At 43.0% G+C, this 27,487-nt stretch overlaps 1 protein-coding gene across 3 annotated transcripts in view; it reads right to left on the bottom strand.

Annotated features, from left to right (window-relative positions):
* Positions 1–27,487, bottom strand: part of STARD13 (StAR related lipid transfer domain containing 13) — a 430,610-nt gene that overhangs the window by 308,258 nt on the left and 94,865 nt on the right. For 2 of the 3 annotated variants that reach the window (XM_075919190.1, XM_025190209.2), the window contains exons 3-4: positions 14,888–15,034; positions 9,181–9,315 (exon numbers count right to left, since the gene is read on the bottom strand). In XM_075919190.1, the coding sequence (XP_075775305.1) occupies positions 9,181–9,315; positions 14,888–15,034 (282 nt within the window). The remainder of the gene's footprint in view (positions 1–9,180; positions 9,316–14,887; positions 15,035–27,487) is intronic. The other variant, XM_075919191.1, reaches the window with a different exon arrangement.

The raw sequence follows: 27,487 nt of genomic DNA, 5'->3' as shown, positions 1-27,487 counted from the left end.
TCAAATGCCTTGCTAAAGTCTAGGTATACCACATCCACCACTTCTCCCTTATCCACAAGACCTGTTATCCTATCAAAGAAAGCTATCAGATTTGTTTGACATGATTTGTTCTTTACGAATCCATGCTGTCTGTTCCCTATCACCCTATTATCTTCCAAGTGTTTGCAGATGATTTCCTTAATTACTTGCTCCATTATCTTTCCTGGCACAGAAGTTAAACTGACTGGTCTGTAATTTCCTGGGTTGTTTTTATTTCCCTTTTTATAGATAGGTACTATATTTTCCCTTTTTCAATCTTCTGGAATCTCTCCTGTCTCTCATGATTTTCCAAAGAGGATAGCTAAAGGCTCAGATACCCCCTCTATCAGCTCCTTGAGTATTCTAGGATGCATTTCATCAGGCCCTGGTGACTTGCAGACATCTAATTTTTCTAAGTAATTTTTAACCTGTTCTTTTTTTTATTTTATCTTCTAAACCCACTAGCATTCACTGTCAGGCATTCCTTCATCAGACTCCTCGGTGAAGACAGAAACAAAGACGTCATTAAGCATCTCTGCCATTCCCAAGTTTCCTGTTACTGTTTCCCCCTCGTCACTGAGCAATGGGCCTACCCTGTCCTTGGTCTTTCTCTTGCTTCTAATATATTTATAGAATGTCTTCTTGTTTCCCTTTATGCCTGTAGCTAGTTTGAGTTCATTTTGCGTCTTTGCCTTTCTAATCTTGCCCCTGCAATCCTGTATTGTGTGTTTATAGTCATCCTTTGTAATTTGTCCTAGTTTCCATTTTTTATATGACTCCTTTTTTATTTTTAGATCATGCCTAACCCATATCTAACCCTAAAGCTTCCCACCAGGCAAGGCAAGGGAAAGAGAAAAGGGATGGACTAGAGAGGAGACAAAAACTACACACTGCAAGCAGGAGGGGCCAGGGAGAGGTTCTGACAGAGTGTTTAGGGAAGTGACTCAGGGAGGGGCTGCTATTCAGTGCAGATAAGGGCAAGAGCCCCACTAGTGGTTGCCATATAGGGCTCTGGGCCACAACCTGGAGTAAGTGGGTGGGACTGGGTTCCCCCCCAACTCTCCTGTTGGCTTGTGGGCTGCCAACAGAGGAAAAGGACCTTTGGACTGTGGAGGAGTTTTTTCCCTCCAAACTAGTGATTGGCCTCTGGTGAAAATGGCTCATGCAGTGGGCACCCTCGCCTCTGAGGAAAAACAAGAGGAGGTGGTAGGGTCACCACGAGCCTCTGAGACATACAAAATCCATGAGGAAGCTCAGGACCCAAGGGGCACAGCCGGAGCTCCACCATAACTGGTGTCTGGGGTAGGATTCGTTGACAGTGCATTTTTTTAAAGGGGCGGGGCAGAAAACACACAAAAAACAAACCAAAAGAAGTGCACTGTGGTGGTTGTGGGTTCTCCTTTCTCTTTCCTTTAAGTGTTTCCCCTCCATTTGGTGGAGGACTTGGGGGAACATCACAATGGAGGACTTGGTGAAGGCTTTAGTACAGGCCATGGCCACCCAGCAAGAGGCCACTCAGGTACAGGGGCTGGCTGTGCAGGAGTCCACCCAGCTGCAACAGGAGACAAACCAGCTACTCATGGACCAGGCAGCCTCAAATTGAGCCCTCCTCTGAGAGGTGAGGGACCAGCTAAGGGTGCTTGCTATCCAACCACCTGAGTTAGAGGGAATGAGAGCTGTGAGGGCTATGAATTGCCTCTCTAAAATGACACAGGGAGATGACATAGAGGCCTTTCTTCTGGCCTTTGAGCAAACCACTCACTGTGAGGCTTGGCTAGAGGAACAATGGGCCAGCATACTAGATCCATTCCTCTCTTGGGAAACACAGAGAGCCTACTACATTTTGCCGGGTGAGGATGCAGCCAACTACCCCTGGCTGAAGGGGAGATCCTGGCCCATTCAAGGGTGACCACAGCAGCCTGGGACCAGAGGTAGCATGACTGACAGTACCAAGAGGTATGAAAAAGCAAGAAATGAAGTGGTAGAAATAGATGGGGTCCCCATAGTAGGAAAGGCTCAGGGGCCAACCCCCTACTTCATACTTAAGAAGAACCTCTTGTACTGTGTGGTACGCAATCAGGGGCAAGAGGCACACCAGCTCTGATGCCCTGAAGGCACCAGTGAGTAATTTTGGACCTTGCCCATAGACATTTGTTCAGAGGGCATCTGGGGGTGGAGAAGAGCCAGGCACGAATCCTGCACCGGTTCTTCTGGCAGGGGTACATGAGGACGTCTGGTGGTACTGTGCCTTCTGTCCAGAGTGTCAATTACATGGCCCTCACCCTCATCTGAGAGGCCCTCCTGGAGTCCCTACCTATTGACATCTCATTCGAATGGATTGGCATGGATTTGGTGTGGCCACTAGAGAGGACAATCCGAGGTCACCAGTACATGTAATTGACAACACCAGTAGATACCTGGAAGCCATTCCACAATGAAACACAGCCTCCCAGAGCATCACAAAAGAGTTGGTGGCGATCTTCACCTGGATGGGCCTCCCAAAAAAGATTCTTATGGACCAGGGAACCCCCTTTATGTCCAAGCTAATGAAAGACTTGTATTCCCTGCTTCACATCCAGACTTTATGGACCTCGGTTTACCACCCCAGACCGATGGCCTGGTAGAAAGATTTAACTGGACTCTGAAGGCCATGATCAGGAACATAACAAGTATAGATGGAAATGATTGGGACATGCTGCTGCGGTATCTCATGTTTGCCATCTGGGAGGTACCCCAGGCATCCACTGGATTCTCCCCATTCAAGCTATTGTATGGGCAACACTCCTGAGGTGTTACATTGTTTGGAATTACAGAATTTAGAAAGAAATCACTTGAAACACAAAGACCCTGAGCAGCTACAAGCTTCCATTTATTCCATAACACAAAACTAACTAGAACCAGCCCAAACCAGCTGGACTGACCCCTAATGACCTAACAATCACTATATCAGCAAGATCTATATCTACAACAATCCAATACACAACATGAGGCATCTTGGATATCCCCAAGGAGGGCTGAGAAGAGGAGTCAGCTGGGGAAGAAACATAGTAGACTATGTACTGCAGATGAGAGACTGCATAGCACAAGTTGCCCCGATCATGAGGAAGCACATGGAGGAGACTCAAGATGCCCAACACACATGCTACAGACAGGCCAAAGTTCGGTGGTTCCAGTACAAGCATCTGAGGCATACAAAAACCCTTCAGTAAGTGTAGGACTCAGGGGGCGCAGCCCAAGCTCTGCCACACTATCTAACTTGCCCATGCAAATCTGAATTGTCTTTGTGCAGTGTTTTTGAAAACAGAATTTCACAATAGCTTCTTCTCTTTATCTCTGAGGTTGCAAGTGGTACTTGCTTTTCCGTTTGTATCAATCTCAATAATTCACTGAAAGATATTGAAAGTGCACAGAAGAAGGATACAGCAGGATATGGCCAAAGGCAGCTCCTGCCCTGACACTCCACCCTTGGGTGGGCATGGAGCCCTGGGGGAGAAAAAAAAAGAAAAGGAAAAGAAAAGTAAGGATCGGGCCAACCATGGGGCTGGGAGAGGGCTGGAGTGTAAACAGCAGCTGGTGGCGGTGCGAGGACAGATGGTCAGAAAAGGCGAGCCCCGCATGAGAATTGCCTGGCTGAAAGTGCCAGTCCCACGGTGGGCCCGATCCTTACTTTTAAACATTCTGTGTACCCCTTACAGTACCGTCGCAGACCACCAGGGGTCTGTGGACCACAGGTTGGGAACAACTGCTATAGTCCTTTATCTTAGTTTGCCACCCAGGGGCATGAACATTCAATACAACAAATATCCTTTAACACATCACTTTCTCCATTTTCCCTCTGCTTCAGTTGGGGTCAGTAGTGCATGTAGTCACAGAGTCCAGGAATGCACTTGACCAGGCCTGTTACTAGCTCCCATAGGAAATGCGGTATAATCTGGTCCTCTCAGTTCAGCCTCATCATCTCACCAATTTGGAGTTTGAGTACATTTGTACAGACACATCCCATAAGTGTTACTTGGAGGCTTTTGAGTAGAAAGCCGATGCAAGTTAACTCTCTGTAGTCATATTTTCTCCTGTTCACTAGAGAGCTCCAGCCCCACGGGGTTCTGTTCACTCTTTCCCTGGGTAGCTCCCAATCCTCTAGAGCTTCAGGATACATGGCTTAGACAGATGGAGAAAATAGCTAGAAAATACCTAACTTTGCAATGAGTAATAATGCAAGCTCTGAACACTGGTAGGAATAGTTGAGAGAGCATAAGAGACTGTGCTTCACCTAGGAGCAGTTGTTTTTAAAGTTACAGACTAACACAGCTAGCCCTCTGAGTCTTAAAAAATACACTGTTAATTTACAGACTCAGTATCAGCAGACTTTGTGTAAGTTATCAGAAATTCAAAGTAGTCATCCTGTGGCATCTTTTGTTAGTCTCAAAGGGTATGTCTACACTACCCCGCTAGTTCGAACTAGCGGGGTAATGTAGGCATACCGCACTTGCAAATGAAGCCCGGGATTTGAATTTCCCAGGCTTCATTTGCATAAGCGGGGCGCCGCCATTTTTAAAACCCCGCTCGTTCGAACCCCGTGCACGCGGCTACACTGGGCACGAACTAGGTAGTTCGAACTAGGCTTCGAACTACCGTTACTCCTCATAGTATCCTCATAGCTCAGGAAACATTCTGTTCAATATTATTTCATCAGAAATGTTGCAATGAATTTAGGTCTCTCCTTTAAAATATCTAAACAAAATTGTCCTGGGATGAGGTTTACCTGGGTGGTCGACAAATACCTTTGATGTCGGCAGGGGAGTGTCCAGACTATCGCGCTGAGCCGACAAACAGCTGATTAGCTGTTTGTCAGCTCAGCGCGGCAGCCATGTAAATGTAAATGAAGCGGCGATTATTTAAATCACCGCTTCATTTTACTATGTCGGGTAGCCTAATCTACATGCCTCTGTCGCCAGAGGCATGTAGTCTAGACGTACCCTAAGTCTCTTTATATAGTTCTTATATGGTCAGTGTAGTCACAAAAATGAAAGGCTAACAACACTAGCCGGTATCAGGTATTGTACAAGAGTGCTTTTGCTGAGCTCTGCCATTACATTTCATTTCTGACTTGCAGTTTCCAACATTGGTTTCCTAAGGTGAACTTGCTCATCATGGCAAATTATTTCAGGTTTCAGGATGAGGCTTTCTGTGGGAATATATAAGGACAAGGCTGAGAAAACTAAACCCTTTTAGACGCATGACTCATTCCAAGATTGGAGCTACAATCTCAAGAGATTTAAAAAAAAGAGAAATGTACTAAAACATGTTGAGTCTGACCTATCACTGCATTATTCCAGTTTTCAGCCTGTGAAACTCCACTGATCTCAGCAGAGTTACACTGGAGTAATACAATGATGATCCTGGCCCATTCCTATTTGGTCACCAATGCCTTTTTTTTTTAAATGTAAACAGTTTTGCTAGGTTCATTTGAAAATGCATTGTTTCTATTAAGGTGATAAGGTTAGAAACAGCTTTTTAAGAGATGTACACAGTCTCTGAATCTAAAGAGAGCATTATTTTCATATCTCCCTTTTTGTCTATGAAAGAGCCACTTAATTCAATGTAACTTTGAAAGAAAAAAGTAAGATGTTTTGCCCTCCAGACAAAATTGTCATATTTTATTATTTCTGTCCAAATTACAGCAGTGCCTAATAGTACTGAGTTACTAAAAAAGACCACTAGTATTTTGCAGAAATCTTATAGTAATCTACTATGCAGCAAAATGCTTGGGACTTTAATCAAGTGCTAAAAAAAGTGTACTGTACGGAAGAGTTATACCTAGACTTCAGGGATGGACTGCGTAATCGAATAAGTCTTTTCAATTTCTAAACTGTAGGATTTTAGGGACTCCATCGTAAACAGTGGTAAATACATTCTAACTTTCATTATTGTTACTTTGTTATCACTTACACTGTATGTATTTATGATCTGTATCAGTGAAGTTCTTAGTTGGTATTTATTATACAAACATTCCTTCATATAAGAAACGGGGAGAGATCGTAGACATCAGGAAAGAAGACTAAGATAAGTTCACACTTATAGCTTCTCTTCCACCACCTCCCACAGCAAACTCCCAACACACGTAAGAAAAAATGCTATATCACTTCAAAGTTATTTAGATTTTATTGGTAAGAAGGAACCATAAGCAAATGCATCAGTGCTTATATGAGCATCTAAGATAAAGAAACTAAGTACAGGCAGTCCCCGAGTTACGTGGATCCAACTTATGTCGGATCCGTACTTACGAACGGGGCTTTTCTCGCCCCGGAGGACATGGGCGGCGGGACCGCCCAGACGCGCCGCGGTCCCGCCGCCCGCGTCCTCCGCGGCTTTGCTCCGTGTCTCCCTGGTCTCCCTAGTGCATCCCCTCCCCCCCCCCCAGCAGACCAGGCTTTTCTCGTGGACGCCTGTGGTAGAGCAGCTGGAGCGCTGCCGGGTTGGTCCCGCAGTGCCACTCCTCGGCACTACTGGACCAACCCGGCAGCACCCCAGCTGCTCTGCCCCAGGTGTCCCCAAGTCAGCCGCTGCTGAAACTGACCAGCGGCTGACTACAGGAAGCCCAAGGCAGAGCTGCTCTGCCCCGGGCTTCCTGGAATCAGCCGCTGATCAGTTTCAGCAGCAGCTGACTTGGGGACACCTGGGGTAGAGCAGCTGGGGTGCTGCTGGGCTGGTCCCCGCAGCGCCGAGGTGCAGCGCTGCAGGGACCTACCTGGCAGCACCCCAGCTGCTCTGCCCCAGGCGTCCAGATTCAGCCGCTGTTGAAACTGATCAGCGGCTGATTCCAGGAAGCCCGGGGCAGAGACACTCTGCCTCGGGCTGCCTGTAGTCAGCCGCTGGTCAGTTTCAGCAGCGGCTGAATCTGGACGCCAGTTCTGACTTACGTACAAATTCAACTTAAGAACAAATCGACAGTCCCTATCTTGTACGTAACCCGGGGACTGCCTGTACAGTCAAATATCTCATCTTCTCCAGTGACTTCTGAGATCTAGTGTAACATGAGCAAACTAAAGCAGTTGGACAGTTGCAAAATAGATAGGCAGAATATGAAACTAAGGGTACGTCTATACTGAAAGCTTATTTTGGAAAAAGTTATTCCTGAAGATATCTTCCAGAATAGCTTATTTCAAAATAGAGAGTCCATACTACAGGGAAGCCTCAAAATTAGTCTGAGGCAGGCTCCCCTAATATGGACATGCTACCTCAATTTAGAGCCCCAGGAGGCACTGGGGAGGAACAATTTAGAATGGCTCTGGTGAGGAGCTATTTTGACATAGCAGTAGTGGAGCATCCACACACACCCTCTTCCGAAATTGCTTTTTTGAAAGAGGCCTCATTCCTCGTGGAATGAGGTTTACCAATGTCAGAAAAAGTCCTCTGTTATTTTGATTTTCTTTCAAAGTAACTCTATTGCTGTGTGGACGCTAGTATTGTTTTTCCGGGAATAACGGCCATTATTCCGGAATAATGGTGCAGTGTAGACACACCCTAAGAAGAAAAAAAATCTCTCCCGAGAGTACATTAGTGTATTTCAGTCAACAAACAAGCAGGTCCAAATGTTTCAAACTTGTATTGGAGTGACAGTGTAATGAATGACCTTCTGTAATGAATACAGAATTTACAGAGTATTATGCAACTTCATTCTATCATAAAGGGGGCATATTATAATTGTATCTTCTTAAAAGAAAAGTAACATGTTTATGTGAATCAAAACACCTTAAGCAATGTATAATGTATCTTACATGCATATATTTTACTTGATATTAACAGAAAGAGAATGTGTTAACCATTGCTGGAACCAAAGCAATTTACAATTGACAGTTACTAGAAATATAATCTTAGAATTGCTTTCCTTCTACATAAATATCAATGGTTGTACCTCCCTGATCCAGCACCCTCGGGACCTCACTGGTCCCAGACCAGGGGAGGTCAAAGCTGCAGCCTGGGGCTCCACTCTCCCTGCAGTTGCCCAGGACTCCACTGCTGTCCGGAGATCTACTCTCTCCTTGGTGTAGGCACCACTTTCTCTCCCCGGGGATTTGTGCTCCCACTGGCCTCTGGGATCTCCGCTTTCTCCCCAGCGGCTCTGCTGCCTCCTGGATCTCTGCTAATACCCAGCAGCTCTGCACTCCCCTCAGTGCCCTTGTGTTGCCTGGTGCTTTGCACTCCCCCTCAATAGCTTTGCTGCCATCTGGGGGGTTCCATGCTCCCCCCAGTAGCCCCGCTGCCACCCAGAGCTCTGTGTTCTGCCCAGCAGCTCCGCACACCGCAGCAGCACCGGAGTTTCTGAAGAGAAAATGTTTAAAATCTAGTCAAGTCAACACGTAGGGGGCCCTGTGCTCCTTCCAGTGGCTCTGCACTCCCCCGCCACCACCTTCACTATGGTCCAGGGAGGGGAGGGCTCTGCACTCCCCTCCAGCAGCCATGCTCCATTCCTCCCAGTGGCTCTGCTGCCCCCAAGACTCCATCTCGGCCCACTAGGTTAGCAGAGTTCCTGGCCCTGGCCCCACGGCCTATTCCATGAGTGCTCTCACAGGAACCCGAAGATGCTGGACCAGGATGTAGCTGGGCCAGAGAAGTCTGGATTATGGAGTTTCAACCTGTACAATATACTTCGTTTCTTATGGCCCCTTTTCAAAGTCTGTTGAAGTCAAATGGCATCAATAGGCTTTGAATCAGGAACTACATAATCTCACAGACAAAGAAACAAAGTAAAATTAACGTTGTTGATTAAAAACAACCCCAGACTAAAACTCCAGATCAAAACAGCTCTGAAATTAGAGTGGATTCAGATGTGAATGCAAATCTTGGGCCTGATCTGCAACCAATTAAAAGACAAAGGACACAGTCCCAATAAACTTCACTTCTTAAACAGTGAAAGAACAAACTAATGCAGATAACATGCAAGTAGAAAATAGTGATTGTGCTGGGATGCTTTACCTTGAATATTCAGTCATCTAGCATTGGGAACATCTTCCAGTCTTATTGTAAAAGATTTACAGTTGTGATGCATTGTATTTACAGACCGTGTTTTTATTATAAATTAAATACAATTACATTTTTAATGATAAATAGCAAGTCTTTTGGTAAAGAATTGAAGCCAGAATACCAACAATAGCTACTTACTTCAGTTTTTGGTCGTGCTCCAGTTGACACTGAGCTCGGCAAACTATCTACATCCAGATAGCCTGCCTTCTTATTTCTACAGATTTCCTTTCTCTGATCTCTGTGAAGAAGGCCTGGCTCCACTTTAACAGGGCACTGTAAGGGGATAAATAAGTCCTTTAATAAAAAAAAAGGGAATAAATCCTTTAAAAATGCAAAGACAAAAATACAATTGAGATTGTGTTCTTTAAGTTTATACAGTATAAATCAGGCTCAAAAGGTTATTTTCATTTGCATTTGTTTATGTTTTATTAGACTTTCAGGTCTTATCTACATCATTTTCCCTGGAAGCCTCATAAATACAAAGCAAATGAAACCTTATACTTTCCTAGAAGTGTAACTTCTATTCAAGTTATTTAAATTTGAGGGGGTTTACCCACACCCACTTCATGTAACTCAAGCATCCTACCAAAAGGAGAAAATCTGTTTTTCTTAAAGAATCAGAATTCATGTCACTTCAGATAAAAGACTGAGATTGCTCTTTATCTCTTTTCAGGATCCTTTGAGGGCTAGGAGACCTACACCAAACCACAACAGGCCAGACTTGACAGTATTGACAATTCTGAAGTACAAAAGCATTTTGTAATTCCCAGCTGCATAACTCCTCTCCTGCCTTCTCTCTGCAGAAACTGCACAGACTCCAGTAGTTGTGCATTCTCCATGCCCTTTAAGTTCCCTTCACCTTTTCCACAGTAGTCACCAAGGCACTTTCTGGCCACTTCCCCTGGACCTGAGGGAAACAGAGGTCCCCCTCCCTTGAGGCCTCCATGTTACTGACCTCAATTAGCCCTTGTTCCCTCTCCATGGCACTTCCTTCCTCCCTCTTTATCAGCTCTGGGCTGATGGGCTAAGTGGTTCCTTATCTCATCCACCCCTCCAATCTGATTCTCTAATTACCTCCATCAGATTTCTCAAGAAATATCTGGGAGATCAGAGTGCAGGCTCTTTTGTTGTTCCTTGAACTCTGCCAGAACTGCCCACCCCCTCTCCATTAAAAAAAAAACCCCAAAAAACATTCTAGTTGTCTTCTTTTGAAAACATAAAAGTTAAAAAAAAAAAAAAAAGCCTGTCTGGAACATTAAGGTGTGTCTAGACTGGCAGGATTTTGCGGAAATACTTTTAATGGAAAAGTTTTTAAGTTAAAAGTATTTCGCAAAAGAGCGTCTAGAATGGCACGGATGCTTTTGCACAAAAAGTGCTTTTGCGCAAAAGCATCCGTGCCAAGTATAGACGTGCTTTTGTGCAAGAAAGCTCCAATGGCCATTTTAGCCATCGGGCTTTCTTGTGCAAAAAATTAAGGTGCCTGTCTACACTGGCCCTCTTGCGCAAGTATTCTTGCACAAGAGGGCTTATCCCTGAACAGGAGTGTCAAACTATTTGTGCACGAAGCACTGAATTCTTACATTAGAATGTCAGTGCTCTTGCGCAAATTCAAGCGGCCAGTGTAGACAGCTAGCAAGTTTTTGGCAAAAGTGGCCACTTTTGCGCAAAATCTTGCCAGTCTAGATGCACCCTAACAGTTTAAAATAACAAAAGTCAAGAAATGTAACAATTTATGTTCCAATAACAATGCTAATTTAGCCACACTCCACATATGTAGTTTCTTCTATTCCACTGTTTCTGGTTATGTGTCCGGCTTAATAAATTGAAAAATGGCTGCCTTAAATAATACAAAATGGGCTAATATGAATTACTTAGAATCCAACGATTTTCACTTGTGCCCCCTCCGAGTCCTGCTGTTCCTTTCCCCTGGGGCTGCTTCCTTTGATATAGAAGCAGGCAGCTCCATGGGAGCTGCTACACGTGGGGAGCTGACTTAAAAGAAATCTAATGTGGCAGAAATCTAATGTGATTCCTATTCATATGGGGTTTCTGCCTTCATGGGCAGTATGAATAACCCCAATCTCCTCTGCAGAGGTAGGCTCAGATGTAGATGTATCAAAATGGACAAAGTCATTTCCCTAATTAATGGGTTTAAATCTGAGGTTGTGATTCAAACATTCCTGCACTTGTAATAGTTTTTGAATAGATCTAGCAGCAAGGGAGATAATATCTATCTTTATTAATGGTAGAAGTAGTCTTTGGTTTTTATTTGACTTGTGTAGTATTTTGTCAATATCTGTATGAATATTGTTATGGCAGGTGTCACTATGTGGTGCTGTTACTTTTTTCTTAGGCTGTGTCTACATTGGCATGATTTTGCGCAAAAACATGCTGCCTGTCTACACTGGCGGGGAGTTCTTGCACAAGAACACTGACGTTCAAATGTGTGAAATCAGTGCTTCTTGCACAAGAACTACGATGCTCCCGCTCAGGAATAAGCCATCTTGCGCAACTGTTCTTGCGCAAGAGGCCAGTGTAGACAGGCAACATGAATTTCTTGCGCAAGAAAGCTCGATGGCTAATATGGCCATCGGAGCTTTCTTGTGACAGAGAGCGTCTACACGGGCACAGATGCTTTTGTGCAAAAGCACATGCCAGTGTAGATGATCTCTTGCGCAAATACTATAACGCAAAAACTCTTGCGTTAAAAGTATTTGCGCAAAATCTTGCCAATGTAGACGTAGCCTTAGTGTGTGCCATATGTTCAGTCGTAGGAAGACATGCTGTATAGTTGTAGATTCTGCATAGCAGCAGGTCACTAGAGGGAGCTGAAGAAGTAGCAGGAGAGTAAGGTAAGGCAGAATTGGTTTCTGGGGTCTGAGCACTGGTGCTGGCTGAGATGCCTGAAAGAAGGGTTTGACTGCATTCTGTTTGTATCCTATTCTTTGCCTGTGGCCTATGATTGTTTAGTCCTCCTATGAGCTGTAATATTTTGGTCGGGTTTAGTGTGCAGGTGCTGGATGACATTGTGATATCCAGGAGTTTGGACTAGATGACTTGATGGTTCACTGCACACATTTTCTTGAGTAAATAGAAAAAGAAGGTTTTGGATGTACAAACATAAGAGAATGCAGCAGAATCAAAGCAGTGTACCATAGGTGTTAGGCTACGTCTAGATTGGCATGATTTTGCAGAAATACTTTTAATGGAAATGTTTTTCCGTTAAAAGTATTTCCGCAAAAGAGCATCTAGATTGGCAAGGATGTTTTTGCGCAAAAAGTGCTTTTGCGCAAAAGCATCCATGGCCAGTCTAGACGCGATTTTGCGCAAGAAAGCCCCGATAGCCATTTTAGCCATCGGGGCTTTTTTGCGCAAAACAATTCTTTCCTGTCTACACTGGCTCTCTTGAGCAAGTATTCTTGCGCAAGAGGACTTTTTCCCGAGCGGGAGTGTGAAAGTATTTGCACAAGAAGCACTGATTTTGTACATTACAAAGTCAGTGCTCTTGCGCAAATTCAAGCGGCCAGTGTAGACAGCTGGCAAGTTTTTGCGCAAAAGCGGGTGCTTTTGCACAAAATCTTGCCAGTCTAGACGCACCCTTAATATCTATGCAGTGAGCTGGTGGTATGATTCTCAGTATAAGGTGACATACTTGTGCTAGCTCTCTTCTAGTTAGCAAATGAAAAATAGGGCATCTCCACAGGTGTGCGAGTGATGGGATGGGCTAGCTGCCCTGAGCGCACATACAGTGTCTTGGATGGGCAGATATTCTGGGCAGCTAGTACATCTCACAACTCACACTTCCTCAGCTACATTCTGTTTTTTGTTCAGTAGCTAACTGAAAACTAACACAAATATTTCTCCTCAAGATGGAAATCACACCCAGAGATCAAAGTGTTAACATACCCTATGTTTTAATTAAATATGCTGTTCTTTTAAATTGCATATTTAATTTATCTTTCACCATTCATCCCACCTAGTCCCTGTTTCCTCAAAGAGATCTGTAAAGTTAATATAGTCAATAATTTGCTCTGTATCCATTACATATTTTATTCTTGTCACCCACATTTAGGTTTTAAGCTAATTCAGTGATTTCTGCTACTTGTGTAATCTTTTGCTTCTGTAATGGAAATGAGGTGGCAGATTTATTGTGGATACTTCCTATATTTCACTTGTCTTTAGATTGCATAAATTCTGTGAGGGAAACAAGTAGCTGAAATGATGTTAGTAAAGAAATTTTTTGAGCAAAACATGTAAGTGTATCTCGCATCTGTGGTGATAGGGAAGGGGTCATTTGATGATGATGGATCGATTTACAGTATACTAGTGAGCTGAGAAAGAAGGGTTGCATTTTTCTTATCCAAGGGGACATCAAAGTGTATGCTTGGATGTAACTCAGTCAGCAATACAATCATTAAAATTTGCCTTTGAGCAAAGCCAGTCAGTATGTCGGCTGTGCAGGTTTACACTCCTATTACAGTATGATGACCCAACTGATTAGTTCTATGAATGGTTTCAAGAGACATTCATTGAAATACCAAGTCAACAAGATACCTTATAACTGGGGACCTGAATGAGACAATGGGAAGTGTAAGCTCTCATAAAGAAGAAATAGGAAACAGTTATCCAGTTTACAAAATGAGAAGGGAAGGTGTTTAGTGTAATTTGGCTGCTCTAATCACTTGGTCAACATAAACACCCTTTTCTCCTAACAAGGGATGTGAAAGTGTAGCCAGGTACACAGTTAACTGATGAGCCAGGGCTCATTGGTTAATGTGTATGGTTACACCTCTCCTCCCCCATACTGCTGTCTCTGTATCAGAGGCAACAGTGCAGAGGTGGAAGAAAGGAGAGAACAGCAATAGCCTGAAAACAGCTCATGAGTTTTCAGTGTTACTGAACTTGAGCTGTAGCTTGGATTAGCCTTGAACCTGACATCCAAAACATAGCCTAAATCTGGTTTGGATCAGAATATCCTTCCTTGACCAAAATCTAATTACAAGATGTGGTGAGGTGACTGCCCCACATTGGCTGGAAAGTTAAAACAGACAGAAGGGAGCCAGTGCAGAGTACTGGCCAATGACGGAGAGGCTTTTTAATAGCCATCAGGGTGTGGATTGCTGAGGCAGTCCTGTATAAAAAGAGCTGCCCAGCAGAGAAAGAGTTAGTTAGGCCCTGACTAGGGAGTGTGCAGGACCTGGTTCATGGAGAAGCACCTTTAAGAGAGTAGTGCTGGGCTGCCTCAGGTGGGGCTAGAGAGGGAGGCTTCTGCCTGATATCTGCCAGGCTGCTGGCCTTGCTGCTAGGACCAGGAGGGTGCAAAGGGTTACAGAGAAAGTGGCCCAGGGAACTAGAGGCAGTGAAGGGGTGAAGAGGAGGGAGGAACAAGGCTGCTCCAGATGGTCCCTGGATTGGGACCCAGAGTAGTGGGCAGGCCTGGGTCCCCCCTCCCCTTCCTCTTGCATCACACCTTGACACCAAGAAGTGGCATATACAAACTATGGCTTGCCCTTGTGACAGAGGGGCTGGGCTTGAAGGCCACAGTAGCAGTAGAGATTACGGACTGCTGATACAACCCCCTGGAAGGAGGATGGACTATCATTGGAGTGGGCGCTGCTGGAGGGCAGTGTCCTGAAGATGACACCATGGTCTGGGGGTGATGTGGGTCCAGCGTCCCTACGTGGACAGTGGAGTGACGGATGAGGCACCAGCCAGAGGGAGGTGTCCTGCTGACAACAGCTAATTTCTAGTACTACCAGCAGGAGGCACCACAGCGGTGAGTCAACCCCGTGACACAAGGCTTTAAAAATCTGTCACATTCTGTAAATGGGGTGTGCATTCTTACCAGCTGTTTCTGCCTTTTGGTAGAAGGAGTGCTGGAAGGAGAAGAGCCAGCACTGAGCGCCTCTTCAATATCTAAATTCAATTGTTCCAGTTTCTTCATGAGACATGAAATAGAGTCTGACCACTCAGATCCTTTTTCTAGTTGGGTCTAAAAGAAAACCAAACACAGATGAAGTCTGGGAGCATTAAAGCTCTTTATGAGCTGTAGATTTGTTTTTTGCCTACACTCCAAAACAAACAAAGAACAACCAAATCTGATCAACTGTCTGCCTATCCTGGAGTGGCTTCATCTACATAGAAGGCTTCAGCTATCATTTCTGTCTTATTGGACAAGTTGAATGGTCAGATATAAAGAGCAATCACAAACCATTCAGTTGTACACATCTCAATGTCTCTGAGATATAGCGTCTGGGGTGTTTGACAGCCAGTTCAAGCTAAGAATACACCAGTAGAACCATAGATGTATGCTACCATCTTTATGGCTGACCTAGAACAACATTTCCTCAACTCCTGTCCCCTCTTACCACTTCTCTACTTACGCTACATCGATGACATCTTTATGATCTGGACGCATGGCCAAGAAACACTGGAGACATTCCACAGAGATTTCAACAACCTACACCCCACCATCAACCTCAGCCTGGACCATTCTATACGAGAGATCCATTTCCTGGACACCACAGTACAAATCAGCAATGGAAAATTAGACACCACTCTCTAAAGAAAACCCACTGACTCATACAGTTACCTACTTGCTTCCAGCTCCCATCCAGAACACACCATACGATCCATCATCTATAGCCAAGCCCTTCGATACAACCGCATCTGCTCTAATCCCACTGACAGAGACCAGAAACTTCAGGATCTCTGCCAAACATTTATAAACCTCAACTACCCACCCGGAGAAATAAAAAAGCAAATTGAAAGAGCCAGACGAATACCTAGAAACCTTCTACTTCAAGACAGACCCAAGAAAACCAACAATAAAACACCACTTGTCATCACCTACAACCCCCAACTTAAACCTGTCCAACAAATTATCAATAAACTACAGTCTATACTAGAACAGGATACCAAACTCCAAGAAGCTCTGGGAGACAGACCCATAGTCTCCTATAGACAACCACCTAACCTCAAGATGATTCTTACCAACAATCACAGGACATACCACACTAATACCAACCCTAGTACCTTCTGTGACGTAGTGGGGGTACTTGCTGGGCTGTGGTGACCCCTGCTGTCTGGAGCAAGACCCAGCAGGGAAAACCTGGCTAGGCAGAGATAAGGCCAAACTGGTTGAACCAGTGGCCAGACACCCCCCATGGAGAGGAACAAAGGGAGGTGGAATGCTGCCCTGACTGCGGGGGCAGGGCTGGAGGGGAATTTAGTTAGACTGTGGAAGAGCATGGAGGAGAGCCTAGGGGAAGGGGCTGGAGTTTAGGGGCCCAGTCTCCCCCATCTCAAGGGGGCCTGAGGCATCCTAGCCCAGTTCCTGTAACCAGATTACATCTGTGCTGCGCTGTGCTGGAGGAGCAATAAACCACCCTCAATTCCACTGGCTGGTGCAGTCTGTTTGTGCCATTTCGGGGTGCAGGAGACGGGGAACCCCCAACGCACCGTCACACCTTCCCTTGCAACAAACCCCGTTGCCAGCTTTGTCCATATATTCACTCTGCTGATACCATTATTGGACCTAACCAAGTGAGTTATAAGATCACAAACACATATTCCTGCGCATCCAGAAATATAATTTATGCTACCATGTGCCGAAAGTGTCATCTGCTATGTACATTGGACAAACGTCTCAGACACTTCGCCAAAGGATCAATGCCCATAAAACAGATATTAGACAGGATCACAAAGAAAAAACAGTTTCTTGCCATTTCAACCAGAAAGGACATTGTCTCAATGACTTATTCACCTGCATCCTGCTTCAAAGACCTTTCAAATCTGCACTTGAAAGGGAATCCTCTGAACTGTCATTCATGCTAAAATTCGACACTTTACGCCTCAGTCTCAACAAACAATCTAGTTATCTTACCCATTACAAAGATAGCTTCCCCAATTATCACCTCTAATATCATTAACTCACAGACATCTACCTTTCCCTTCCCCCCCCCCCCATCCCGCTTCGGTTCTGAAATTTGATTTGTCCTTTTCATATGTGTTCATTTTTTTAAAATTGTATCCTTTGGTATATATGGTTGTGACTATTTTCTTCCACTATTTGATCTGAGGAAGTGGGTCTGGCCCACGGAAGCTCATCATCTAATAAACCATCTTGTTAGTCTTTAAAGTGCTACATAGTCCTGTCTTTTGCTCCAATAGAACCTCGTTACTTATTACTTCTAAAACCCTTTCTACTTCCACCATTTTTTATCATAGTGGATAACACCCCCATTCTCTTTGTCAGTTAGGCGCATAACTTTGGGGGTCATCTTGAATTCTTTACTTTTGCTTCTATACATCCAGGTTATCATCAAAACTTGCTTTTTCCTTCACATGAATTTGAAATTCTGTCTGGTCTAAGAATGTTAAAATGTGGATAATTAGCTAATTGAGCAGTCGATGGAATTAGTTGATAAGGGGAGGGGCCCTCGCTACCCCTACAGCTGCTCTGCAGGGTTAGCTCCGGGGGCTGGCACAAGTGGGGACATCACACCGCCCTGGGAGCTAACCCTGGTATGCCACTGCCTTTTAAATGTAGTAAGAGCCGGCAGGAGTCCTGAAAGCAGCTGGCATGTACAGCAGTGTACATGTGCTGCCCCTCTTATACAGGCACCAACCCCACAGTGTCTACTGGCCACGGTTCTCCGTTACTGATCAATGGGAGCTATAGGAGTGGTGTCCGCAGGCAAGGACAGCATGTGCAGACCCCCTGCTCTGACTTTCTCAGGGGCTGCAGGGATATGCCAGCCCCTTCCAGGAGCACAGTTATCATAGGGGTAATTACTCCAGCAGGCTCTTACTACATTTAAAAGGCAGCGGTGCAATGGATGACCGGACGTGAGCCGGGACAGCTGATTCCCAACTTGCGCCCAGTTGCCCTCTGCATTTCTGCCTCCCTTGCCGCCCCCCCTCCCCTCCCGCTTGGAGATGGTGCTAGAGGGAACCAGCTTTTAAGCTGGCTCCTGCTCCCTCACCTTGCTGCCTCTAACATAGGGCGGGGGGAGTGACTAGTCAGTAGTCGATTACCCAATAAGTTTAGGCTTGACTAATCGCTTACATCTCTAGTGTGGTCAAAACACGTCTCTACTTACTGTTCACTTTCTGCCTTCATTACTGCAACCTTCTCCCTGAATTTATTTATCTTCTTTCCATATGAGAGTCTTTAATCCATCAAAGCATACTGCAAAAATGTTTATATTTGGACTTCTATTGGATGACACCATCCCCATTCAAATCCTGCTGTTTATTCCTCTTCAGCCATCTTCCTAGACAAGCAATGACTTTCAATCCCACAGCACTGTGACTACTCCCGCTCCTCATTTGAATAATTCCTAAAGGTACTCTTCTTCTCAGATGCCTACATGCTGTAACTCACACCATCAAACACTAGCATTCTGACTCACACCAGTGAAGGGAGTATGACTATAGAACTATTGCAATTTCAGTGAATGCCAACTACCAGAATGGCCTTTTTATGGGAATGTGACATTGAGCTCAGATTAGACAGACTAGCTCTGAGACTACTCCAAAATGAAGGGAGGGGGAAATTGAGCTCTGGAGGTCCAATGCATAAGGAAGATGAGGCAATGCAAAAGTGAAGTATCTTAGACATGAGGAATCAGCTCCTGTTCTTTTGTGTTCAGATTGTTGGTTATGTGAAATATTTTTAAATATGAGGCTGTAAGAATCATAGCAATTACAGCTGAAGAATTGCCTTGTCATCCAGGCCAGTCCCTTCTGAATAGTGCAAGCTATTCCCTATCTTGAACTGCTTTGGTTTATTCTTCTTTCACCCAACTTACTTTGACTATGTATTTCTTCATATAAACAACATTTCACAAGTTAATGTTAATAGACCATGCCCATACTTTATGGCATAATAGCACTGTCCTTCCACAGAGCCCAAAGTACCCTTTATGGGGACACAAAGAACAGTAATTTGCTCACAATCAGACAAGAGAGGCAGAGATAGAATTCAGAATAATTCTCATCTTGCACCAATATTACACCTATCTTGTCCCTAATGGAATTACTCTTGATTTGCCCCAGAATAGGGGAAAGGAGAATAATGCACTAGATCGTCAGTCTTAATCCTGTGTCTTAACCACAAAACGATGCTTCCTCATTTGTATGCATTTAGTACAGAAAACTGTACTAAGCAGAAAAGTGGACATAATATCCCTAATTTTTCAAGCATAGTTAAGTATTTTTATAATTCATAGTGATTTTTTTCCAAGACTGATGTCAAAAGTACCAAGGCTGTAGTGAAGATTTGTATCTGTTCAAAATTACATTAGTCAGTATTCCTACATTACTCCTTATTGTGTTTTACAAAAATTCCTTTTTTTTTTAAAGGAACAAGCACAATATACGTTGCACAGAAAGAGAAACTACAAATAAGAAGTTTGTCAGGCTATGATCTGTTTGAGTGAGATGGTCTTATACAATCAATATATTATACCATTTCTACAATGTCAATATCTAAATCAAAGTAAAGGTCTTGTATTTTACTGAATTTTTGCACCTTCATAACTTTGTCTTTACAAAACTAAGGAATAGGTGACTATCTTCTTCAAAATGCCACAAATACATTTAGTAGTCTGCCGAAACTGAATGAAAAATCCAATCTGAAATTTCTAGACATCGACATTGTTCAGAGAGAACTTGACAAAAAAAAATATACGAATTTTCTTCCTTGGATGTCAGGGGTAATCAGATATGAGACAATGCTAATGAATCACTTTACATACAGAAATGAGTAAATTTTGTCTGACCTCAAGAAGGTCTATGAAGATTATAGTTACCATTCAGGTGACAAACATGCAAAGACTAAATTTGAAGTTCAGAAAAAAAATCACCTTTTAAGAATAAAATGTGTGGGGGTATTTTTCCTGGGACTCTATTCTCTCTTTTGAAAAGTTAGTGAAAAGGAGAGCAAGGAAGAAAGTGCTCTACCTTTTGAGGATCCTGTCCATGACAGCAAGCAAGATTTACATATACTTCTGATTAAAATATTCTAAATGATGTCACAATAGCTAATATATTAACTTATGTTGCAGAAAACACAATTTATTGTCCTGGCAGGAAAATATCAACTTTGCCTTTGTCTTGAATACTTTGTATTGATTCAACAGTTACCAATAGCTGCTTAATATAGTATGCAAAAATGCACCTAAAACCATTTTTGCTAATAATTTTACTTTTTCTTTTAAAGGAATACTAAGAATAAGCCATTGCAGTCTTCATACAAAATTTGTTAGAGAAGAATCAGAAATTGTAGTCAAAGAGCTAAGAAAAAGAAACTGTAAAGAGTTCCCCAAAACTAAAACACTCTTAGATTTCTCCATTAAGATTTGCTCTTTTCTAGTTCAATAAAACTCTAAATCATGTCCATTAAGTTAAGGGGAACAGGGGGAAATGAGTTTTCATTATTATATATAGGATTAAACTAAATAGGCCTAGTTAATACAATGGTTTCCACTAATTGGAAATTTGGCACAAAACTTACATTTGAAAATATTGTTGATAGCCCATATATTGTCTCAAACTGCCTCAAATTATTGCTGAATTGAAGAAAAAAAGCTAATGATAAACAGAGTTTCTACGGACTCTGTAAAAGTCTTTTTTTTTTTTTTGTAAAAGAAGACATTGCACTAAATGCAGTCGTAAAGAACCAAATCCACGCCCCAGTAGTTAGCCTGGGTAACTCACTTGGGTGCCTGAGATCTCCATGAATACAACAGAAGTGGCAGATCTGACTCTCAAGCTTTGGAGCAGCAGTAAATCCATTCCATAGCTATTGTTCAGGCCTTAGGTTTGGAGAGTCTTTAGAAGTCTTTGTACCACACTCTCCTTTGGAAAAGGGCAGAATCAATAACTTGCCTTTGTCCATTGTGTGCTCCAGAGATGGTGGGTACACATCTCTCATCCCTGCATAAGCTCTTGAAATCTCTCCCATTTATTAGAACCACATTCATTCAGCTGGGTCTGCAACTATATATGTGGATGCAGAGGGACTCATGGAAATGGAATTGGCATACAGGTTTGGAGGGAATCATATAGGAACACTTCCTATGTTGAGTGGAGCCTAGCTCCATTGGGCTGCCCTTCACTACTGTGTGTATTTAATCACAGTGTAGGAACAGCAGAGGCCAGACTAGGATCCATTGTGATGCAATTCCTTCAGACTTTGCACCCCATGAAGTAGGCACACGTAGGCTGTGTCTACACTGGCACTTTTCCATAAAAGGGATGCTAATGAGACACTTCGGAATTGCAAATGCCGCGGGGGATTTAAATATCCCCCGTGGCATTTGCATGAATATGGCTGCCGCTTTTTTCCGGCTCGGGGTTTTGCCGGAGAAAAGCGCCAGTCTAGACGGGATCTTGCGGAAAATAAGCCCTTTTCCGGAAGATCCCTTATTCCTACTTGAAAGGGATCTTCCGGAAAAGGGCTTATTTTCCGCAAGATCCCGTCTAGACTGGCGCTTTTCTCCGGCAAAACCCCGAACCAGAAAAAAGCGGCAGCCATGTTCATGCAAATGCCGTGGGGGATATTTAAATCCCCCGCGGCATTTGCAATTCCGAAGTGTCTCATTAGCATCCCATTTATGGAAAAGGGTGCCAGTGTAGACACAGCCGCACAGCTATTTTGGGATATCTGAGGTATCCCAAAATAGCTACTCCGCATCTTAACAAGCCACACGTTATTTCAAAATAGTCTTCAAAATAATGGACGTGCTGTTTTGGCATCCCAGTAATCCTTGTTCCACAAGGGTTAAGGGATGTCTTGAAATAGAATGTTATTTCCAAATCTGGCACTGTGTAAACTCGCCAAATTTCAAAATAATGTATTTTGAAATAGATTTGAAATAAGATACACAGTTTGTATAGTGCAAATTGCATATCTTATTTCAAGTTTAGGGTGCTGTGTAGACGCACCCTTACAGTATTAAGTTTACATCACTAGAAAGCAAGAGCAGGCACGTTTGCCTTAAGGGGTAGATTACTTTGCTCTGTGGGGCTCATCACCTAACTGAAATATTCAGGCTACACAAAGAACTGGATTTATCATCAAATGTGGGGGGGAATATTCTTATGTGATAAGCATAAAATCAAATATGTAATAACTAGGGAGTAAAAATAAGATCTGTGTTTAATCAGAGAGCAGAAGACTACCAATGGAACTCCATTGCAATCAGTGAGAATGCACTGGTAAAAATGAAGGCACAAGGGTTTTTCCCATAATCTACAAAACAATTTGTTCTTTTTCTCAGAATGAGAAGTAAATACATTCCAGACATTCTGCATGGTTGTTTATGCCTTTTGGGACAGAAAAGGTTCTGCACCCTGTTTTGCGGCTTCTTAGTTTTCTTCAGTAATCTTATTCAGCAAAACGTGATAAAAGGCACATTTGTTTCAATATTTTGCTTCTGAAGCTTGTTGCAATAGGCATGATGGCTGCCAGCAAATCTAAACTTAAACTGCAGGAATGTGGCAGAAATGAACAAGTTCTTATAGAATATGCAGAGGTCAGGGTTAACCTTGCAGCCAGATCTCATCACATACTGAAATTAGAAAGCCTTTCAATTTGAGCCATACATGCATAGGGGTTATGGGAAGGTTACACAACTCTAGATTTTGTTGAGGTCTTGTGTTTTTCAGTTCAGACCATTTCAATAAGCCTAATTGTTTTAATGTAAGTGTAATTTATAACCACATAGTCAGTCACTATTAAAATAAATGACTGAACCCTTGATCAAAAACACTGTCATATTCAATATGTGCGTATTTAGAATTTTTACATATACATATATGTAAATAAACATTTAAGAGCAAATTCTCTGATTTTTGGAGAAAATCCCAATACTTACTGAAAGTATTCTAGTGATTCAATACTACATTTGTCTCTTGTTCCACTCATACTTTCCCCAGATTCTCAAAGGGAGTTTTGTGTAAAGAAACCACCCAATGACACAATAGAAGCAGTTTTGCCTGCTATAACAGCAGAACCAAACAGCAAAGAGGATTTTTATAATCATTTTCTAAGTAATTGGGGCTGCAATCCATTCTTATGCTCAAAACAGTTTTATGTACATCTGCCATATTGAATGTAACAGATTTCTAAAAAGAATATGAATAACACACAACCACATTATGAACGACTATAAACATATCATGCCAAACCAATTAAGGTAAACTTTTCTGTTAGGTTACGGCTCCACTACATGCTTTACCAAAAGAGGCAATGCAAATGAAGCATGGATTAGCAGTTTCTCATGCTTCATTTGCATGCTCTCTTTCGTTCCGTTTTTGCGCAAAAACGGAATGAGAGTATGCAAATGAAGCGTGAGAAAATGCTAATCCGCACATCATTTGAATTGCCTCTTTCAGCAAAGCATGTAGTGTAGACAAAACCTTATAGTCTTAAGTGCAGTCTTAACTACAACTTTTCAGTTCTGTATCTGTAAATATTCCTTGGTATTTTTTGCTACCTGTCTAAAATTATCAGATTAGAAATGTGCGTACAAGAAGGTGTATATGGGAGTGCATAGATGTGAGAAAGAGAAGGCTCAGCACAGATATTTGATTCTAAATGTAAAGTGAATTATCTAAGCCCCTTTGAAAATATTAAAGTAAAAATTTCAGCATTTACCCAGATTATAAAATGCTTTGTTATATTACAAGTTTTATAAACATCAAATCAATATTGTTCATTAGATTTCAGCAATAACTGGTAACTTTGGACTTTTGAAGAGAAGCCCATAGTTTGGAAATAGGATGTTAAGAACTAGTCAACTAGTTGATTTCTCCCCTCTCTTGCTGCCTCTATCAGATTGAAGTACCCTCTTCCCCCCGCCCTTTGCTGCTTCTAAGGGGGCATCTCAGGCTCAGCTGAGGCAGCATTTCAAAGTGGCACTGTGGAGCCCGGGGTCAGCTGGGGACTCCCCAGATGATCCCAAGCTCTGCATCATTTCCATGGAACCCAGGATCAGCTGGGAAGTCCCCAGCTGACCCCGGGTTCTGCAGAAATGCCGCATGGAACCCAGGGTCAGTTGGGGAGTAATGCCGCATGGATCCCAGGTTCTGCTGAAATGGGGTGGGGAGCTCAGGATCAGCTGGGGAGTCCCTACTGACCCTGGCTCCGCACAGCATTTCAGAGCTGGCACACCGTGTGCAGCCCAGAGTCAGCAGGGGTTCTCGTACATTTCAAAGGAAGGTGGAAGTGCCTATCAACTAGTCAAGTAGTCAATGGAAATTCTATTGATTACTCGGCGAGTCAATTAACTGATATTTAACATCCTTATTTGGAAATTATTCAATTCTGAACATCAGGCTACCCAGTCAGCATGTGGTAAACATTTGAGCTTGATCCTGCATAACACAGGTGCGCAGTGCGTAAACACAAGATGAACAGCGATGGAGAATTTAATCCTGTACTAAGAGTAGTGTTCAGCAGCCACCACATTATTTCTGTCTAATAGCAAGAGTAAGGCCAAATAGGAGAGTACATAGCAAGATGATTAATTTCTATTAGGAAGATTCTACTTAGCCTAGTGTCACCTACTTGCCACTTTTTTTTTAACATTTGATGTTTGACACTGTTAACAGGAATTTAATATGATTAAGAACTGCACTAAAATCAAAATGGAGACTGTGGTTGTAGGGACAATTCAAAATGGAGTTGTGGTGCATGATGGGATTTCAAAATGGAACCCAACTGAGAGGCCTTTTGCTGCCAAAACCATCCTCTCCACACGGCACGTGGCTATAGACACCACACCAGGTTGTCTGCACGTAGCACCATTCTCTGCACCCAGCACTCCAGCTACTTTCCCGCCTAGAGGCGCTTATAAGTTTGGACTCCAGGAGAGTTCTGGTTCGTTCTTTTCTTCTCCTCCTGGTTCGTTCGTGGTTTGTCACACTCGCAGCCTGCTGTTCTCCAAAGAACTGTGGCGAAGACCGGGACCTGCTTGGAACAGATCACCATCTGCTGCTTACAGGGTGCTTTAGCCCACCACTGTGGCGAAAGCCCAGTGCAGTGGACTCTAGCTATCTGCGCCATTGAGCCATCCTTCAGCCTGCTCCAATTATTGTGGTGAAGACCCTTAATCTCGGAGCCAAGAACCACTCTCCCTGCTGTGCTGTCACACCATCGACAGACTAACATCAGGTGGACTCCTCAGAGTTCCTCCCCTGAGGCTATCTCCAGCCAAAGGGTAGAAGGTCCTGAGCCTCAGCAGCCAGCTATTATGTAACATCTCCTAGATAGATTATAGTCTGTCATCCTTTTTACTGTACTATCTCCTGTCATTTCAGAGGGTGAGGGGTTGGTCTTAGTGTTGTGTTTAGGGTTTATTCAAGCTTATTGGTTATCTATTGTACTCAATACATTTTTACATCTTTTAAATTTGATATCAGAGTCTGTGTTTATTTCCATCTGAGAAATCCACCAGTGACAGATACGGTGGGTTCCAGGCCTGACCACCTTCTGGGACAAAGGCATCCACCATCTAGTCAGCCCCATTCTAAATTATTCTAAATTAGTTTACTAGTGCGCCTTTGCTGGTAACAACACGCACTCTACAAAATGCTGCAACCTCTATTGATTTTTCTGACATGCATATCTTCTAGTGACCCTAAGTACAGCTAAATAGAGAGTCCTACATAGAAGTTAAAATAATCTTTGGCTTTTCTGTGACTCAGTTTGTGAGGTCTGAGAGAACCTATTTTTCCCAGATCTTTTAAAGCAAACATAAGTGTGCTTGGGACAATGTAAACCCCAAATACAGGAGGGAGGGGGAAAGTATTTCTATTAGTTAAAAATTCTAAAGATTAATCTGATTTTTTTTTAAACTGAAACAGTGTGTCTACACAGCAGGGCTTAACTTGAAATAAGCTACACAAATGGAGCTGTCAATTGTGCAGCTTATTTCAAAATTGGGAGTGTCTACACCACTTATTTTGCAATAGAGCACTTTCCCTCCAACTTCCCTTACTCGTCATACAATGAGAGTTACAGGAGTTGGGAGTAAGAAGTCCTCCAGCTTGACAGTATTTTGACATTATTTCAAAATAACTGCCTGCTGTGTAGACACGGACTAAGTTATTTTGAAATAACGCTAGTTATTTCTAAATAATTTTGCTGTGTACACATACTCTAACAGAAAAAGCCTTTTACATGGAGAGAAAAGCAACTTACTTTCAATATGAACCTTCCCTAAACATACTTGAGTATGATGGTGGTTTTTTTTTTGGCTGGCCAGCCTCTTTCTCTTTGAGTGTGTCTAGGATGGGTATGGCCGCTTTTGCACAAAAACTTGCCAGCTATCTACACTGGCTGCTTGAATTTGCGCAAGAGCACTGACGTTCTAATGTAAGAATTCAGTGCTTCTTGCACAAATACTTTGACACTCCCACTCAGGGATAAGCCCCCTTGCATAAGAATACTTGCTCAAGAGGGCCAGTGTAGACAGGCACCTTAATTTTTTGTGCAAGAAATCCCGATGGCTAAAATGGCCATCGGAGCTTTCTTGCGCAAAAGCGCATCTATACTGGGCACGGATGCTTTTGCGCAAAAGCATCCGTGCCAATTTAGACACTCTTGCAAAATACTTTTAACAGAAAAACTTTTCCGTTTAAAGTAATTCTGCAAAATCATGCCAGTCTAAATGCAGCCTTTGTGTTTAAGTTCCTAAGGAAATTCTGTTTTTTGAATTACTTAGACCTCCAAACCAGTGCTCAAGTAGTGACATTATTCATAGGAATATGATTATGATTAAGGGATTTTGATGTTTATGGCCAAAGATTAGATTTAAAAGTTCATTACATAGGGTTTTTTGCTCTCTTCCCATCATGTCTTGCAAATAAACAGCCCCTTGAAAATTAATTTTATTCCAATGAAACCCAACAAACACCAAAACAGGACTTACACCTAGAACTATTTATTTATTATATTATGTCCACTGAGAATAAACACTGACCATTTTCTTTCTAATTCTACTTTAAACATATTTTTTTTAAAAAAAATAAAGAGTGCCAAGGCAGGCATTGTGACACACTGCACATCTAGAGCAACTTTTGAGGACCCCAAAGAACTTAACAGAGTTTCATTAAGTGTCACATGTGGGAATTATTATTTCCATGCCACAGAACTCAGGTTTAGAGGTGGTGATGTCATGCCAATGATTAAATACTGAGTACATGTCACTGCCAGTCTCTTCTGTGAGCTCATCACTCCGTGTGCAATGGACACAAGTGCTTGTTCTGCAAATTAGCCTGACATTCAAATGTGAATGCTGCAGTTCCCTGTGCCCACTTAGCAGAAGAGGGATCTGGTCAGAGAGGAGTGTTTTAGCAATGGAGGAGGGGGGGGAAGATGGTGTCTGTAGGAATATACCAGGTGCCTGCTCCTCACCATGGCTATGTCTAG

The sequence above is a fragment of the Pelodiscus sinensis genome, chromosome 1, assembly GCF_049634645.1.
Source record: "Pelodiscus sinensis isolate JC-2024 chromosome 1, ASM4963464v1, whole genome shotgun sequence".
NCBI lineage: Eukaryota > Metazoa > Chordata > Testudines > Trionychidae > Pelodiscus > Pelodiscus sinensis.
The sequence above is the reverse complement of the archived record's forward strand: the minus strand, read 5'-3'. Positions and strand labels throughout refer to the sequence as shown.